The sequence below is a fragment of the Scatophagus argus genome, chromosome 5, assembly GCF_020382885.2.
Source record: "Scatophagus argus isolate fScaArg1 chromosome 5, fScaArg1.pri, whole genome shotgun sequence".
NCBI classification, from domain to species: Eukaryota; Metazoa; Chordata; class Actinopteri; family Scatophagidae; genus Scatophagus; species Scatophagus argus.
Genome location: NC_058497.1, coordinates 16,706,206 through 16,725,597, shown reverse-complemented (window position 1 = coordinate 16,725,597; position 19,392 = coordinate 16,706,206). Strand labels below are relative to the sequence as shown.

The following is a 19,392-nucleotide window of genomic DNA, read 5'->3' as shown; positions in this document are numbered from 1 at the left end:
AGTTTGGACCTGTAATAGTACAAGTTCAGTCACAATGTTACTCACTTAAAACTGATATGTCCTTGAAAGCCTACATTTGTTCACACACATCATTTCGTGTGCAGAAAGGTTCTGGTCTTTTGCTGCTCCGTTTGGCTGTGGATGTCCATCAGACCAGCAACCGTCGTGACTTAAGCAATGTGTGAACACGGGTTCTGCTGAGATCACGTGATGGCTCGAACAGCACACATTTCACACAACAACGACAACGATGGCAAGCAGCAGTTAACTGAACTCGCTGCACCATTAATTAACTGGTACCCCGTGTCATACTGGTGCACACAGCTTTTGGGATATTATGAATACTACCCAAAAAAAAAAAAAAAAAAAAAAAGCATTTGAACACATTTATTATGACATTCTTAAAACAAACTGAGAAGAGATTTAGCAAAAAAAACAACAGCTCTACGTAACAACATTTGTTCAGTCTATCTGCAGTAGTATAAGGAACATACATAATATTTAGAAAAGCCACATACTCATCACAGACACTCAAGTGTTTCAGTCCTGCTGAAGCTTGCTTGAGCAAAATAAAGTAGGATTTGTGGGATACACAGGTTAAGTTTTTCTAACGGCTACTATAGGTTTTAAAATAGACTGTGGCTCAGTGCACCATTCTAGTAAAAATAGCGCTGTAGCCACAACTATTGATCCAGGTGGAATTAAGAGCCCGTTACAGTAAGGCCGCTACGTGTGTCGCGTTTAAAGGCACAGATCAGATGTGCATCACTGCAACATGATCTGTATGCTCGTCAAGTCAGGTCCACTGTGCGTCTGGTTCCACTCACCAGGCTCCAAAGTTCACATACTGTAAACAGTCCTGCGTAAGGAGATACATGTGCAGCTGTACTGCCGTCCTGAGCCCTCTGACACCACAGCAAAGCTACCGAAATCTCCCACTGCATGTTGGAGATGTCTCGAGGCACCAGTTTAATATTTCCACACTGAGCAGCTTTCCATGCTGCCTCTCGCAAACCTCACTCTATTAAAAAAATGTTTTATTATTTAGGCAGTATTACCCATAAACTAGAATAATACACCCCAAAGAGGCATGTAACACTTGACAATAACAGCATTCAATATATAAAAAGGTTTACAGCTACATAAACTTTGCTATTTTTTTTCAACTTGATAATAGTATTTTTTCTGTGCAGTTCTCAGAACTAGAAAAAAAATTAAGTAAATTCTATCCAATGGTTTTCCCAGGTTTTCATAGGATCCCCCTGGGAATCTTTGAAGTGAGAGTAAAAGAAAAATCCACCCTCAGGTGTGCAGCAGCATCATAATGATTAATGCACACATTTAAAATCTGTTAGATCAGACTTTCTAATTATTTTTACTGTGTAAATTTCTAAGCTGGCTTTGAGCGAATGTTTATTCGTTTACTCATTGCCTGAATTTTCCAGGACGGCGGTGAAGCATTCGTGCAAGAGACGTACGTGCAATGCACTGTGGTCTGTTTACTGTCATCGCATGCAAAATCTCATTTTCGCCGTTTGGGATCGTTTAATATATTCAACATTTAAAGGGGATTTTAGGCTGGATTTTGTCCTTTACTACAGGAATACAGAGGAGAGACTTTGTTGGTTTCTAATTAAAAAGCTGAGGGTTCCAGTTTGGTTTCCTTCAGTGGGATGTCAGAGTATTTTTTTAAAAAAAGGCAGCCACCCGTTGGAAGGCCTTCTCACCCACTGAGGAGAGGTGAGATCTCCATCTTTCTACAGCGGCCTCCATCACGGCGTATGCTGAGCCCGCCGTGTCGCAGACAGATGTGATCATCTCACTGCTCAGGCCGTGGACTAACTGAGTGCACCGAGAGATCAGAGAGAAACCGAGTGACGCCACTCCAACCGGGTTGGCCCACAGCACCGCCAGCAGCACAAGCATCAGCAGCCCCAGCAGCGCCACCACAGAACAAGTCGGCTGCAGCTCAGGCCACACGTTTTGCGCCAAGCTGTCGGACTGATCCCCCCCAGCTTCAGTTTCCACACCAGCCTCCGTGCTGCCACATCTGGCACAGCAGCGCACCTTAGGGACGGGCGCTTCCTCCAGTCTCCCGATGGTCACAGCAGGCCAGTGCCGCTGGAGGTGCTCGGCCGCCCGTGGCGTAACGGAGAGGTTTATGACTGAAGGCAGAGGGGTTGAAATCAGCTCCTCCACCCTCTCTCTGAGCAAATGCACCTTCTCCAGGAAGACCAGCGGCGAGTCCTCCTCCTCTACTGATGAGCCCAGAGACACCAGGTCCAACTGCTCTTCCTGCAGGAAACAAGACTGTCGTCAGTGATACGGAACACCAGTTGTGTTGAAATTATTAGTCAATTAATGGACAGTAAGAGAATTGTCATATATCAAGCCAAAATAGCAAACATTTCCTTGTTCCTGTTTCTCTGTTTTATATCATTTTAAATGAAATATTTGGGGGTTTTGGACTCTAAATCGACAAAATGATCAGCACCTTGAGCTCTGGGAACTTGTGATGACTATCAGCATCATTTTCATCAACTTCCAACATTTTATAGATTAAACAATCAATAAGACCAGTTTTCAAGATCATAAATAAATACATGTCGTGTCACATGGGAGTTCACTAATTGTAATTAGTCAATGACTTGATGTAAACCTGCCAGCAGCTCTGACACACACCTGTAGCTCCTTCACGCTGTGGATGAGAGGGTCGTAGGCGCGGGACACCTCCGCACCAGCTTTATCCAGGGCCTCCAGGTAGGCTTGTCTCTTCCTGGCCAGCACTGCCTCCAGCATCTGAAAATACTGATTGACTTCCTGACGGTCCTGCCTCAGCAGACCTTCACAGCGGGCCTTCTCTTGCTCCAGCTGCTCCCCCAGCTCACACACCTAACAGAAGAAGAAACAGGAAGGGTGTTTTCTTTTGTCTTGGAACATGCATTTGCTATGTATTCCATAACAAAAGCACCGGCCATGTTAGCAGGATTCCCCACCTGTGCCCATCTGCGCTCAGAGAGTCTGGCCAGCAGTAGCGACGGGGTCCGTTTCTCTCTGATGAATGCCGCCTGCAGGTCATCTATAGGGTGGCCCTGGTGCTGCCCGACCGTCAGACACAGCCCACAGATCAGCTGCCGATCCTGGACGCAGTACATGTTCAGAGGCTGCCGATAGTGATCCTGACAGGAAGGGGGTCGCGGCTCACTGTCACTCTGGTACTGAGACAGCAGACACGCAAGACAGAAGAGCACAAAGTGAAGCAGCAAATTACCGTCCAATAAGAGGATCACTCAGAGTGATTGGTAGTCAAAGGGCAAATGTTTAAGGGTGATTCTCTCCTACTTTCTCGATGATGGCCCGCAGAGATACGTTGGTGGGCAGAGCGTCTACGCCCGCCGGGGGCAGCTCCACCACGCTGCGACAGTTGGGGCATTTTAGCGGCAAGCGGAGCGGACGCCAGATGGAATAGTTGGCTGACGCCTGGAGCAAGTTGCACAGGCAGGTCTTACAGAAGGTGTGTGAGCACGGCAGCACTCGCGGGTCAGAGAACAACGAGTAGCACACGGAGCATGTCAGGTCCTCCTCTAGGTTGTCCATGGCGGAGACTAGATTCCGGGCTCAGAACTGAGGGCTTAGGGAGAGGAAGATGTGGCAGGACAGCAGGATGGATGAAAAGCTACATGTTTCACCTGTTCAGCAGAATACTTTCACCTTCCACAACTACGAACAACACCTGGTGGCTGCTTTAAAAAAACGGGACAGAACATGATTGACTTTTGAGAGTTCCACCTTCTCACATATGCAACGATAAAGTGAATCTCTTTGAGGTTTGAACTATTTGTGGGATATAACAAGAGGATTTTTTTAAACTTTTATTGTATGACATTTTATAGACTGAATGATTGAGACACTATTCAGGACATTAATCACTAAAGAAGCCCGAACTGAATAAATTAGATTTACGACACTAGGATGTGGCATTTTCAAGACTGTGTAAAACCCATTTTTCACTTCCATCACCAGTAGTCCAGCCTCTGACTGTCAGCACACCAGTGTTAGACACAATGATATGTTAAAATCCAATGCAACAGCTGTCATAAATTCTAATTCTTTACAAAGTTTACAACAGTCCCTTTTTGCTGACATTGTTGGAAATGTGAAAATTCAATAATATTTATTCCTGACCTCTGAATATAGTGCAGCCCGGTACAACACCACCACCAGCTATGACCTCACTGCTAAACATAAAACTGAATTAACACTTCTATGACAACGTCAACCCAGAACATTACAGGCATCGTAAAAATAGGCACGATGGCCAAAAGGCTGCACTGGATTATTGGATTGGTTTAGACTGTATTGATAAAATGACCACTGGGTGATTATACTATAACACAAATAATTTTGGGAGGTTAACTAATAGGGGTGGCCTCAGTAAATCTAACCAGCATGTTGTGGAAGAACAGATCCTGAAAAACAAGAGAACAGCCAAAAAACAGCTCAGCTCCTATTAGAGGATCAGTTATGTTGTGTTGTGTGTGTGTGTGTGTGTGTGTGTGTGTGTTCTCTCTCCTCTTGTTACAGCCAGCACCGCAGTGACAATAGGAGGCCTGCTGCCAGTACCCACCCAGTCCCAACACACACACACACGCACGCACAGACACACACTTTGTGTCCAGGAACGGCTGTTCAGTTGTGCAACTGTCCCCAAAAAAAGCTGATCCGTTTAGGGAGCCAACCTGAGGCCTATTGGGCGCCCAGATTCAAACAGGTCAACAGCTGTCCTGCTACGGCACGATCAATATAATCAATTAATGTCACTGTAAAGTGATTTTAAACCAACTGCACACATGTAAAAGGTCCGTTTCAAGCTGCACGCCTTCATTTCCCACTCTTTTACTCTGAACTGTCAAGTATCTCGCGACGTTAGCCGGGCAGCTTAAGTTTGCAGGCAACAGATTTCATCTCAGTAATATTTTCTTTTACATCAAATAAAGTTTACCAGGTCATCTTTTACAGGTCTGACAAGCACATGAACTCTCAATTTCACGTACACTGGAGTTTCGGCGACAACTCAAACAATCAGAAAATGTAGCGTCCACGTTTTAGCTTCTACTGTTTCGTTTTTTTTAATTTATTTAAACTAACTTGGAACTCCCAAGCGCGAGTAACATCACGTTTGCCACATTAGTTGTTGCTGCTACTTTCTCAACAACCTCTATGCAACTCGATTATCGTCTGTTTTGCAAACTCTTCGTTTAGACAACGAATACAAAAAGACGTTTTCGGCCTTAAGTTTTCAATAATGAACTCACCGTCTGCTCGGAGCAAAGTGTTTGTCCAAAACAGAGCTTTCGTTTCCTGTTCCTTCTCGTGCTGCCTTCAACTGCTCTCAGTAAATTGTTGTTGCAGCAGGAGGTATTAAAGAAAAAAATAAGGAAACAAACCGCCCAAGCACCTAAACTACAGGCGTGTATTAAAAAAAAAAAAAAAAGAAGAAAAAAGACATAAATACGTTTCTTTTTTTTTGTTAGTAGTAAGTTGCTCAAGTTCACATCTTTCAGCAAATGCAGAAATGTGCACATATGTAGCAAAATTGTTTATGTATACTCTCTTTTACGTCATAGTTTTATATCTATTTTTTATCAATTATTCTTGGCACCTTGACTCTTTTGGATGTACTTCGCTCTTGTCCTACTCCACATTTCCAATTTTACAAAATGCATCACTTTTCTAGTTTCTCGTAGTGCGCATGCGGATAAACGGTCTCCCCGGCCAATCAGATTTTGCCTTTTCTCGATTTGAATTCAAGCTCAGTCGCTGTGACAAACGAAAGCACTTGTCAGTTGAACTTTTTTTTCTTTCTTTTTTTAAAGAAAAGTGTCAAGTAAACGCCAAGACGTTAATCACACAACAGCTTCACAACAGACCACACACACACACGCAGTCTCCTGATTTGGGTTTCACTATTTATTTTTCTTGAAGACAACCTAACCTGTAGTCTATCTCCCCAAAATGTTTTTGGGCAAAACCACCTTTTTTCCCTTCCATGTCATAATTTTAGATTTGAAACCACATGTTTGCTAACAAGGAATGCTGCAAAAAGAAAAAAAAAAATATATACCCCTATGTTCAACAGAAGGTGTATGAGCACAACGTGTAATCATTTACTACAGTGTTTGAAGTTAACACAAAATGGGCAAGGGTAAGCAAGGGTAAGCCTGTACACCTAGGAAAGAGGAGTATGGGGCTAAGGACTAAGGTACTAAAGGTACAGCAAACTTGTTCATGGGTTTATTTATTACTCAGGTGAACCCACTTTAGTACAACTCCAGTCTGACATGTGGGACACCCTCTGACCTTGAGAAAAGGGACGTTCAATCCCCTCTTAATCTAGCTGAGATACATTAGCAGATTTATTACTGCTGCTCCTGAAATAAAGTCATTATTTTCTCAAGTATCACTAAAAAGCATCATTGGATTACTCTAGAGAGACAACAAAGATTGTGGTTGAGTGATGCATATTGTAGAGGTTGCTGGCAGGTCAAAACCTATGAAACCGACCAACACACCTTCAAAAAGACTTCAGGCCTCACGTTGCAGTACATGTGCAAAACCATAGATTATTCAACAAATGGGACACTAGTGAGGGGCAAGGTAAGGGGAAACATGTAACATTTAAGCACAGTTTTACTTAAAATGAAAATTACACTGTATCCACAGCCTAAGGAAACTAAAATACCCTAAAAAAATAACTGTGCTATAGTTTAGTACATGCAAAGGTTATGATTCACAATCCTACGTGAAATGGCCATTGTTCTCATCTCCCTTGGTGATAAGTCAAAGCTATGGCAACAATACTGCAAAGCAGTGATTTTGCTGTAAATTGAAGGAAAAATAATAAAGTGTCACAAGGGGAACAGGTCTTTTTGTTGCTTATAATGATGGTGTCAGAATTTCACAGCATCAAAGCCCATGTCTTGTGCGAAAGTCAGGGTTCTGGCGTGAGGGTGGAATACGATCGTCATCAATCACCTTTACAGAAGCAAAGAAACTAAAAGCTGAAAATAAAAAAATATCATAAAAAGGAACACACTGGAGGCAAAAAGAAAAGCCCAAAAGCCACCAAATGCATCTTAACACAATGCACTGCTGCTCCACGCCTGCCACTAGCATTGTCCAGTGTCAATTAATACTAACTTAACAATAATTCAAAACAAAACAAAAGTATCCTTGCGATGACGATGATTTTTTTTTTTTTCATATTCAAAGTTCTTCCTTTCAGGGATTAGAGGATCAGCCTCGCTTTCAAAAGGCAGAATTTCTTTCCTGAAACCTTTTCTAACATTGTTGCATTTCTCAATTTTGTTTCTCTTCAGATGTTGTATTTGTATTTTCTTTTGTTTTTTTCCAATCCCCCAGTCTCTGCATGCGTTCTCACCCAGTCTTGCATACTCCCAGTCACGCACGCAGCCAAGCACACACAACTCATCCGTCCATTCTCTCGCACATGCGTCACGCGCAGCCGGACTCCTGGCCCCGCCCACCAGGGGGAGAGGATGGTGCCCTGTTGGGGGCGTTTCGTTGGAGGAGATGAACCTGGCTCCTCAGCACTGAGTCCAGACATTCATACACAATGGGTCCATTCACACACATGTCTGATAGCGTGGCCGATTGGGGGAGGGGCACGTCGAGGGTGGCGCCCTCTCTAGTCGGAGGACCGCAGAATTGTGATGGTTTGTGGTTCATCTCAGTTCATAATTAAAGTTTTACTCGTTTCTGCATTTTGTCGTGTTGAAATATTTCAAGATCTCTTGAATTCTTATTTTTGGATGTCCTTGGATCTCCCCAGGCAGACATCAAGTTTTTTTTTTTTGTTGTCGTTGTTGTTGTTGTCATTTGAAGTAGTTTTCCGAAGACGACAGCTCCAATAACACAGAAGTTATGTCGGCATGTCTCTCAACCGTTCGATGTAGATGTTTTGCTTTTTGCAACATGTAGCCACTCATTCTCACTCGCACCCACTCGCCATCTCAAACTTCATTTGGGCTGGTTCCTCTGGAATGCCAAATGAAATCCACACACTTTTCTCTCAGATAAGATGCAGCCATGGATCCCACGAGCCAAGCACAATGGATCAAATTTCTCACACTCTCGCTCTCTCTCGCTCTTTCTCTCCTAATTTTTTTTATGTTGAACAGAGTGCTGCATCATGAACAAAAACTCCAGAATACCCCAGATGCCGTCTAGAACTGGAATCCCTCGGCTGGCACGTTGGCTGAGTTAAAGCCGTAAGTTCCGCCCTGGATGGCCTCTGGCACCAGGCTGGTGTCTTCATCAATCTGAATGAAAAGACGAAGCAGCATGGCGTTAGCATAATGCTGACACGTGCCATCAGTCTGAATTTTTAATTTTACAACACAGACTCACTGTTGAAAGAGCAAAAATGCACACAGCAGGTAGAAAACCACAACCGAACAGATACTTTAGCTGTAATGACGGAATAATTATAACCGCTTATAACTTACGTCATCGGATGAGAAGAACTGATCAATAATTTCGTATGCCAATTTGTAAATATCTTCATTTTCGTGATTCTGCAGTTGCTCCACTTTTTCCAAACCTGATGAACATAAAAAAAAAGACCATAACAATTTGTACATCATCCAACCAAACATGAACACGTGATGTTAGTAAGTACAAACCCAAAAAAAACCTTCACGGTGCCAGTGAAACTCACCTCCACATTCCTCAATAAGGTTAGCGATCATTTCAGCCTCATCATCTGCCATCTTGAGGATATTGCTGAGGCCATCAAGAACCACCTGAACGACCTGGGCGTCCTTCACTGTCAGCAGGTTGCAGAATGGAGGGATCACCTGCTTCTCAATCAGGTGTGCCACCTTTAGGCAAGCAGAGAGACAGCAAGGGATATGAGTAATCTTACAGAGGGAAAGAAATACTTTATTAACAGGGATTTGAAATCCACCTTTTCTAATTTATAATTTTGGGTGATGTAATTCTGGTTTGTAATGGTGTAATTAAATATCACAACATGTATTTTTTGGGGATTGACTTTGGAAGACTCTTACCTGATCTTTTCTCCCACTTATTGTCAGGTTGCTGATGGCCCAGGCTGCTTCCTTCTGAGTGCCAAAGTCACCCTAAAAAAATAAATACGCATTCAAAGTGAGCAAAGTAGATTCTTCCTAAATGCACTCTGAAATCAATCACATGTGATTCACTCAGCACAGTTTATAAACCGAGATGGATACACACCTTGTCGAGCAGGTGAATGATCATGGGGACTAGCTTGGCGTCAATGACGGCCTGCACCTGCTGCTGGTTTCCTGCTGTGATGTTGGACAGGAACCACACTGCCTCCTACAGGACAAAAAGGCACAGACACACGCTTTCAGTGACAGTTTTCTACAGTGGAGACTGGCAGCTGAGCCACACACGTTAATATGTAGGTTGGTTTTATCCTGACTACACCTTCAACTAGAGAGGATGAACTTGCCTGCTAAAGATTTTAACCTTTATCAAACATGATTGCCCATCCCTCTTCTTGGGGATTAGAACACTTGTGAAATTTAAGTTTGCATCTGAACTGGATCAGAATCCAGAGGTCCACTCTATGAGTCTGACCTCTGGTCGAGACAGAGCGCCGTGGGCGGGGCAAGGGTGTCGTTGAGGCTCTAATCATCGTCCAGGTCACTAAAAGGCCTCGGATTTAAGTGACTGGTCTCAGATGCACTCCGATATCAGCAGAGACACATGGTCTTCAGCACCCTCTGGCCACCAGCCCATGGTATCACACATTCAAATCACACACACACTCCCATAACCTCCCTCGCCAACCCCCCAATCAGTCTCACTAACTAAAACTAGTCAGTGCCGGAGTCCTCTTCGTCTTCTTCGTCTCAGTGATTCTCCATGTTGTGAACTGCTTCAACTGTCTATCTGTCCCACCTGTACCTTTCACACGGCATTCATACAAGCGCCAAGTCTCTGACTTCATCACTTCCAGACAATACATCCTGCGGGAGTTTCAGAACAACAGCGTGCGGGAGGAGGAAGGAAACAGAGAATGTGTCATCACCTTATTGATTTTCTCCTTCGGGTGTGTGAGGAGCGCAGGGAAGTGGCTGAGAGCGTCACAGTTGAGCACCACCTGGGTCTGTTCATCTGTGCCAGTCACTATGTTCCCAACAGCCCTCAGGGCAGCAGTCTGGACATTGAGAGGGAGTGTAACAAACACAATTTATTTATTAGCTTGATCATTAATGCAATCACTCCTATCTCTAATATCTGTGTATAACAAAAGTTCTCTTAATGTAATCCAAAGTGAAATCAGATTTGCGCCTGGCGCCTCTTTGTACCTGAACTTTGACCTCCTGGTGACTGAGCAGAGGTACCAGATGGGGGACGATGCCAGAGTCGATGACCATTTGGATCTGCTCATTCCCAGCGTCTGTCAGATAGGACAGAGCCCACACTGTGTCTACCAAGATCTGGAGATGGAGAAGAAAGAAAATGATGAAAGCACTGTGCTTACTGGGCAGCTTCTTCAAAGGGTTCTAATTTAACAGATTTAATTTGTGGGAATATAATGTTAAAGCAACTCTGTTTAAAATAAACAAATAAATGAATGAATCAGTGTACTCACACTGACATCAGTGTGGTGAATCAGCACGCAGAGAGCCGGCAGGATCTGAGAAACAAATTGGAAACAAAAGGAAGGTTAGGTGGAAAAATGACAAAAAACATCAACGGGGTTCCATTGTGATTCATAAAGGCGTAGTGATAGTTGAGATTGCTGCATTACACTGCAATACCTGCCACACCTTAGTGCATGTCAGCACATAAAAGCAAGACTAAATGTGCCCTCATTTAACCAGCTACGGCAGATTACTAACAAACCCCCCCCCCCCCCCCCCCCCCCCCTCCACCTCAAAACACAGATCTTGGACTTTAGGAGAGGGTTGGAGGCAGGATGCCTTCCACTTACATGCAGCGGTGATGAGCATTCAATGCAGCAAGAAATTTCCCCAAGGTAAAATTCTCCTCTGTTAACCATTTTTTGTAGTTTGTGTGACATACTGCAAACTAATTTCTTTTTACAACCACTGTCAGGCCATTAGACAAGAGGAGACTGTCCAAAGTTCACAACTAATTTATTATATTAAAAGATAACTTTTTCAAACCAACAAACCAGATCCGACCTGACCTTGATGATCTGAGTAAGATCCTCACTGGACCAAAAACCTTTTCCTCCACTCAAAAATATTCTGGCCACAAAATTCGTCAACTCTACCTGATGGTGGCTTTTTCAAAACAACTGCACCACTGGGAGTTTCACACAAGAATGAAAGGACATGTTTGACCTTTCGCATTAACATGTCAAAATATCTTACTTCTGAAAATGTACAAACCAAATAAGATCGCATGTCCCTCACTGGCTTGCCACACATTAATGCTGATATATATGGCCCTTTCTTAAAAAACGGAGTCACCAAGCCATCTAGCACATGTGCCGCTCATTCATATGCATGCACACACCTCCTGGATCGTCTCCATGGGTGGCGGAGGGTCCTTGTGGCGGCACAGATTGACCATGACCCAGGTGACATTGCGGAGGAAAGTGATGGGGATGGAGGGGCTGATGAAAGACAGCAGGGGCTTGACCACACCCAAGCTGATCACATAGTCTCTGCACTGAGGGCCATCACCTGGAGAGAAGACATACACACACACACACACGTCATCTCACCGTTGACTGTAATCAGTGCTGCACACGCATGTGTTTGCATCAACCACGACTCACCTATGATGTTGCCCAGAGCCCAGACAGCCTGTTCACACACATTCTGGTGAGGAGAGTGAAGCAGCCTCAGGAAAAGCGGCACAGCGTCTACACAAAGGAAACAGATCGGGGCAAATCATATCAAAGGACATCTCATCCACACAGAATTTACATACAGCTCTGGTTGGAGACACAACACTTGGACAAATCTAGAGTGAAAAGGAGAATATTTTCTTGGCAAGAATAAATCCAGATCTTTAGAATCAGTGTAACCTCAGAAAGCTCAAGATGCAGGAATAATCTTCATTCAAGGCCAGAGATAATTAAACTCTGCTGTTAAGACTACATAATTAATCACAGATCATGATGATGATATCATGTGTGTCTCTGTCGCCTTATGCTCCAGCTTGCTGTACGAACTGCTATTTAGTGCGATCAATATCGATTTCTGAATGCATGTCATGCATTCATGTGACAAACAACATTCAAGATGGAGGAGCAGGCAGCCCTACTGAAAAACAAACTATTACATAAACCATTTTGATAAATGGGGAAGAATAAACGAAACCCAGTGTTAATAAAGAAATTGATTATAGCAGGCTGTTCATTAAGGAATTTTGGATATAACATCCACAATAAGACATCATTTCATAATAGTTTTGTTTGCCAAGTAAAAACTAACAAAAGCACTAATGACTATCCAAGTAACGTAGTCAAATATTGATAGTGTGCGAGCTACAGACACATTTATTACACAGTTATTCTTACATGCAATTTTTTATTGTGCATTTGTGATGTTCTTTCACTTTGTTGAAAATGTCATCAACTAATTGGGTGACTTAAATGTGAACATGTTGTTTACTAAGTGATAAAAAAATAATGTCATGAGACAGCAGGTGTGACCAAGGGTCTTGTAAAACCAAACGTTTTTCTTCTCTGACAGAATTTTCTTTAATAATGATGAGAAATCTGAAAGCCATCTGTCATACTGACAGATTAGAAGACTGGGGACCATCTGCTTTCATGTTGAGTAATTCACATGCAGCAATGTCTATAACCACATGTAGAAGAGCAGTAGCAGAGCCCACGCCCTGTCTATCTGAACAGCTGACGTCTTCCACCACTGCAGGTGAGGCTTTACTAGCCAGCAAGTTCAAACAAAGATGCTCCTCAGAGCATGTGGGCACAATCGTTAACCCCAACTGCATTCAGCCCATCACGCCAACAGCTTGTTAAAGAACTACGGACCGGAGGCCTTGCACTGTGTCTGTGACCACTGTCGGGCACAGCTGAGCACCTGGTGCGCTCCAAGCACAAGCTGCAGGATATCCTCCTAGTATGATCAGGAAATCCCACATTCAGAGAGTCTTACTGAGCACTCAATTTAAGTCCATGCAAGACCAAGAGGCTGGTTTGAGTTCAGGCTAGGACACAGCAGGTCAACAGAGTTGACCCTGATTTCTTGTAAAGAGTGTGTGTTCATGTGTTAATTGACATTCTGTAAAACTGCATCGTTCATATTTGCCAGTTTAGGAACATTGACTGCAGTGTTTAATACCGGCTTTGTGTACTCAGTTCACCTTTTCTCTCCATGCCCTTGCATGTGCATAATCTGTAATTTTGTTATGTATATTGAACACTATTGTGATGAAGTTGTTTTTGAATCTGTTGAACAAGTTACAACCCTGCCAGTCAAAATGACAAACAACAGCCTGGGTGCATCACAACAAAAAGCATTTTGCAAAGATTAAGCCTCCAAAGACAGCAAAATGAGCATCTTTTACCATTTCACTACAAATAAATAATTCAAAGAAAGACAATGATTGATTGAATGTTTATAATCCAGCACAGAAACTATTCACCACGCATAAATGTAGTTAGTGTAGAATTCAGAATCCTTTAAACATCGCAAGGATCAGAAAGACACATCAAAAAGTAAAGCGATTGAAATAAAAGAAAGAGAAAAAAAGTGTGTGTTGTGACAAAACAGCACTTACTGGACTGGACCACAGCTTGGGTCTGCTCTGAAGTACCAGACGCTATGTTGGTTAGAGCCCAGGCTGCTTCAAACTGAAGAGATGGGCTGCAGAGGAGTGAGAGATGGATGAAGGCAAAGTGAGTGAGGCTGGCCAGGGGTATCAAACAGTAAAAAGTAAGCTGATGAGTCATTTATATTTCTGCCTTTCCTGGAAGGTGAAAACTGGAACATGTTTATATAACTGCTACACCATTCAGATGTAAGGTGGGCTAAAAGCCTGCTGCTTCATTTGCATATCTCTGAAGTGCACATAAACTCTACATGATTAGAGAAAAAGAGTTAACTTGCACTATAATTATCGCACATGAAAAAGCATGATTCACTGCTACATGCAGACAAACAGAATCACCAGCCTGCTTACTTATCATCTCTGTCCAGGCAGTGGACCAGTATAGGAAGGATCCCAGACTTAATGAGGTCATCTATGGGAGGGTTGCGGTCACTGGACAACAACTTCCTAGGAAAACAAAGAGGAAACAAAAGACCATTACTCACTGTTGCATAGTTTTCCTGACACATAACAAGAAGAACCAATTACACTCAGAGAGAGGCGGCAGAACAATGTGGACTGTGTGCACAAGTCAATCACAATGTCAGTGACTGTATTAACAGGAAACTTCAACCTGCATATGAACATTACATAACATCAGCTACAGTGTGACGGCAACCTCAGTGTCAAAGGTACAGCTGCAGGGTAGACTTCGGCGGAGGGAAAAAAGCAAGAAATAGTAAAAGGCAAACAAATAATCCTGAAACATGTTTCATGAAGCTGCACCTGACCAAGCCTTAGCAGGGCTGCACTACTGAGCTGCAGTGCCATTCACAACCTCCATTAATCAGATGGGATTGACCCAGTGTAAATCACTGCTGTCTAACCAAGCTGGAAAAACACTAGAGACTGGATTTTGCAAGAGGCCATCAACTTTAATCAGAAAGCCCCTATAGACTGTCTTACAAGTACATTCAAACTGCTACTCTACTGCAAACAAAACTTTAATATGATACAGCACCAATACAGTTTATTCAAAGTAAAAACCGAGTGTGAGTGACATGAGAAATAGTTGCATGATAGTTGTCACACCCTGGTCTTTATACTGAATTATAACAATATTAACATGAGAAATATTCTTAGTCGGTAAGTTGCTTCTTTCTCTGTAAAAAACATTGTGTCGCTTTAACATGAGCTTCTGGCTACTGCACATCTAAGGCGCCTCAACATTTAGCAGTTAGCCGTTTGCATGCATAGTCTGAACTGATTTCACCATTTAAACTAAATCTATGAAAGAAGACAACATTGTATTAAGAGCAAACATGCTTTTGGGTCTTCTTGTAAAGTTGGCAAACGTCACGTTTTAAGTTATTTCAGAGCTGTCCACTGATTGGATCGCTCAACATGCACCTTAATGCCAGGTGTCAGGGTCGTAGACGTTTAGAACCATGAACATCAATCTGACATGACTGACGTGAAACTAAATGATTCTAGACAAGAAACAATATTCAATTATCGTGTTTGTTCCTACCTGGCAGCCTGGACAGCACTCAGCTGGATGCCCTGGTTATCACTGGTGGCATTCTAAAACAACAAAAGCATACACAAGATTTAAAACAACAACAGTAACAAAAATAAAATAACAATATCCCCAGAAACTGTATGCGGTTAAATAGAAGTAAGCAACTACTTTCAAAAATCCAACTTCAAGTTCTGCATTTTCACTGTATTACAATGTAGTTATAAACGAGGCGAGTTTAGTTTGGGGTTAAATCTTGTTTCACCATTAATGCAGCCCATAAGATGGACTAAACAACAAAAAAAACAGACCAATAAAAAAAACTTACTTGTACTATTGCTTCAAGGGAGGTGTTTTGCTGAAAAAGAAATATTTTCACAAAGTCACACATTTGTAACACATGTAGTGTGTAATGTCAAGAGTTATAGTAACAGGTTAATTGTAAACTGATTGTTTAAAAGAGGTAAAAAGTCACATGAACACACTGTACATTCATTTCCCGGTAGTACCAAATACAAGTGAGCAGACATCTATTATTTTCTTGGTTTGAACTAAAAACAGTCATTCCTAAAATTTCTTTTTTATGTCATGGAAGGAAACGTACCAGAGCACCACTGACAAGAGTGACGGAGGCCACTGATTAAAGGGAAATGGCATCAGAACCAAATGACACGTGATGCCCTCTAAAGGGGGCTCAAAGCACTTTGCAGGCTGTGTCACTTTCAATGAAGCACTGACCATAGCTGCAGGTGCTAAGAGCTAAAGCTGGACTCTAATAACCAGCAGTTGCAGTTGACTGCATGTGCACCCTCAAATAAATGGGGCGTGTAGGCATACAACAAAAGCCAAACCAGAGAAAAACATTCAAACACGACTCTGCATACAAATACATGTTGCTGCGGATTTACATTTGTGTGTTTACATTCCACAGATGTGGTGGAAGATTAAAAGGGACATTACAAAATACTGGTGACAAGAACTCAGACACTGACCTGAAAGCTGGGGGAAAGTGAGGATGTAGAAAACATCCGACATATCAGAAACAAGCTCAGCAGGCCCTTTTTTTTTCATTTTGAAAACACAAAAAGCAAATGTCCCCAAAGACAATCGATGTGTTATTTTAAACCGACTGAAACCAGTCACAAAACAGTTATCGGTTTGTTCAGTATTTAAACCAGACTGGCCGACACATTTACCCCCCACCCCCCGACAAAAGTCTCTCTAATATCTTGCAGTGAGTCAGAGCGGTATGTCATTGCTGATATATTGCTAAGCAGCCCACTTCAAGTGAGCCCTCTCAATACCGACAGGCAGTTACTGTGATTGAATTTCTGAACTGCTGAGTGGCCATTTTAATCCCACAATGCCACCAAATGTAAAGCTCTTTAGCGACGGTGGGATTCTTGATCGGCTACTTATTGTAACATTGTTAGCCTAAAATACGTAGACATCTGCCAACACTGCGCACATGAAGGTATGACAACTGAGTATTTGACTGTTGAGCTTTAAGCCGTACCGATCTGAAATCTCCGTCAACATCAGAGTCCTCACAGAGGTCCTCGTGCGGCACATTTCTCCTCTTCAGAAGGTGCTCATCTCTTTTGCTCTGTGATGACGGGAACAGAAATATCAGTTTGTGTGTATACCAGCAGAAACTCATGATGACAAAAAACATCTTTAAATGTATTGCTTGAATAATAAACGGCAGATAAAAGGCCAGAATTTAACATGCTCGAAAAAATGACACTTATTGAAAGTTATTAGGTGTTTGGTGTTTAATGCACAATATAAAACAAATGTATTTACCTTTCTGAGTTCCACCACTACCTCAGTCCTCTGTCTTCTCATAGTCTGTGGACGAGACAGTGCATTAGCATTATACAACAAGGAAACCAAAAGGCTGACAACATTAAATTCAGGCACAGGATGAGATCAGTATCCAGTTTGCCCGAAAAGCTGACCAACATTATCGGTTATGCCTGGAGCATTAAGTGGACAGCCCACACATGGCATATGACAGCATCCAAACACACTTGACATGAGTGTGCCCTAATATGACTCAGCTTGAGTTACTGCACAACCATTTCATGTGCTTTAACAATGTAGTTAACCCCCTTTTGTTCATCTTCTTACCCATACAAACCATCCATCAGTTGCAATGATGAAATACACCCAACCGCCAATTTCTTAGGTACATCAAGCCATAAAAAAATCCCTTCATGATGGTCATGATGTTGTGTGTTCATGGTCTTCATCAGTGACTGTACGGTGAGCTGCTGTTCAGTTGCATGGCATCACAATGAGAGCGGTTTTTAACATTTAGTGTATGATTATCCCTATACAAAACTGCACAAAATGTTGGAAACACCTCAGCATAACACACTGAAGTGCAACAGACTCCAAAATGACTCTGAAGTTGAATCAACCCATCTCTGAGAGAGCTTCAACAAACTGCTCACGTTAGAATAAGGTCAAATGTACTGCAGAAATGCTGTGTTAGACTATTACTTTTAGCTAAGTGTACCTAACAAACTGACAACTCATTATAAGGATTATCTTACACTTTATGAGCAAAAGAATGTCGTTTAAGATGCATTTAATGAGCAGATGTTGGTCGGTAATGCTTGTGTTCACCACTGACAGACCTCCACCGTGACTATAACTTAGGTTAACAGGTTGCTAAGCGAAACAACTCGTGTCTAGCGGCTTAGCGCGCAACAGAAACTGCCTGTCAAACAGGATGTGTGAGTATATCCTGCCTATACACATCTTTAAGGAGCCCGCCTGAAATCAACACCCCCGACATTAACGAAGCAGAGGCGTGCAGAGCTTGCTGTATGTCAACTAGTAACTTATGGATCCAACCTTAGCCTAGGGTAACGCATAGCTTTGATGTATCAGTCATGTGATCGTGTTAACTAGCTGCTCCCCTAAGCATGTGTCGTGTTAGTAAAACACGAAATACAATTTTAACGTTACGCAGTGACTTAAAAGAGCCAGGTAACTGACCGGCTAAGAGAATAACTGCTTTCCGCCATTGTTTTTGGTGATAAAGACGGGGGATGGGTGGAACTGCAGCCACCAGCACCACCAAGCCCAACCACCAAGCTTAACGGCAGCTAGCGGACAAGCTAGCACACAAGTTAGCTAACTGCAGTATCAAAATAATGCTAATCTGCCACTGTATTTGATTGCCAGTCACGCAAATACTTCCTCGGGACAATCTGATGATCCATTATATGTACTTAAAGATATACATCAAACGTTTACACTAGCTAACACATCGACCTAAACCGATCCGGTGGATGATTTGCTTCAGTTCAGCTAGCATGTACCCCATGGGCCTGAGCACATCCAGCTGAGGCGGTGGACTCAGACTAGCTTTTCTGACATGTTTTATAACCAACGCGGTCACGGGGTTTAACAAAACCAGCGAAACTGCGGACCAAATCGCCCGACCAAGGCCAGCAATCTAAAACTGGCGATCTGAGAAGGCCACGGCCGAGGCTTTGGGTACAAAGTTCTCGATGGTGGAAATTAGAAACGACGTCACAAGGAAGCCAGGGGGGCGAAGCTAGCCGTGAACAGAGCGGCGGTGCCGAGGAAAAGAGGAGATCCTCGACACCAATCTGCATAACTTTTACCTCCAAATCGCGACCTTTATTCTTGAAATTCTTCAGCCGCTGGTTGTCCAGTTTCTCGTTGTCAGCCATGTTCGCGGTTCTGCTTACGTTAAATACGGTTAAACTAGTGGATTTAGCTTGCCAGCTACCCTTTTCTAGTTCCCTTTACTCAGCCGTTCGTTAACCGACTATTTTTTGCTGCTCTGTCCGCGGTGCATACTGGGAATGCCGGTGGTGGAGGACAGCCTCGCTCTGGCGTAGAGAGGAAGGGTGGGGAAATCCCCTGCACTCTCATTGGCTTCGCTGCTCACATCTCCCTGCATGCGTGCGCGCCACATAAAATCTTATGTTTGAGCATATTATCCAACAACAATTAACTGCCCGTCGGATGCATTTACACACGTGTAGATTTTAGAC

The 19,392-nt window shown here is 42.9% G+C and overlaps 2 protein-coding genes across 2 annotated transcripts; both read right to left on the bottom strand.

Annotated features, from left to right (window-relative positions):
* Positions 1 to 372: 372 nt before the first annotated feature.
* trim59 (tripartite motif containing 59) lies at positions 373 to 5,470 on the bottom strand. The gene is made up of 5 exons (XM_046389268.1): positions 5,316 to 5,470; positions 3,343 to 3,631; positions 2,997 to 3,218; positions 2,683 to 2,892; positions 373 to 2,295 (listed from the first exon to the last, which is right to left on the bottom strand). The coding sequence occupies exons 2-5, from the start codon at positions 3,595 to 3,597 to the stop codon at positions 1,690 to 1,692; spliced, it is 1,293 nt and encodes a 430-aa protein (XP_046245224.1). The 5' UTR covers positions 3,598 to 3,631; positions 5,316 to 5,470; the 3' UTR covers positions 373 to 1,689.
* Positions 5,471 to 5,949: 479 nt separating this feature from the next.
* Positions 5,950 to 19,201, bottom strand: kpna4 (karyopherin alpha 4 (importin alpha 3)). Its single transcript, XM_046389267.1, has 17 exons — positions 18,997 to 19,201; positions 17,159 to 17,203; positions 16,869 to 16,958; positions 15,681 to 15,710; positions 15,365 to 15,417; positions 14,206 to 14,301; positions 13,804 to 13,889; positions 11,828 to 11,914; positions 11,563 to 11,732; positions 10,670 to 10,714; positions 10,383 to 10,514; positions 10,103 to 10,231; positions 9,280 to 9,384; positions 9,093 to 9,164; positions 8,741 to 8,903; positions 8,529 to 8,623; positions 5,950 to 8,342 (listed from the first exon to the last, which is right to left on the bottom strand). Exons 1-17 carry the CDS (start codon positions 19,063 to 19,065, stop codon positions 8,247 to 8,249), a joined length of 1,563 nt encoding a protein of 520 aa, XP_046245223.1. The 5' UTR covers positions 19,066 to 19,201; the 3' UTR covers positions 5,950 to 8,246.
* Positions 19,202 to 19,392: the final 191 nt, after the last annotated feature.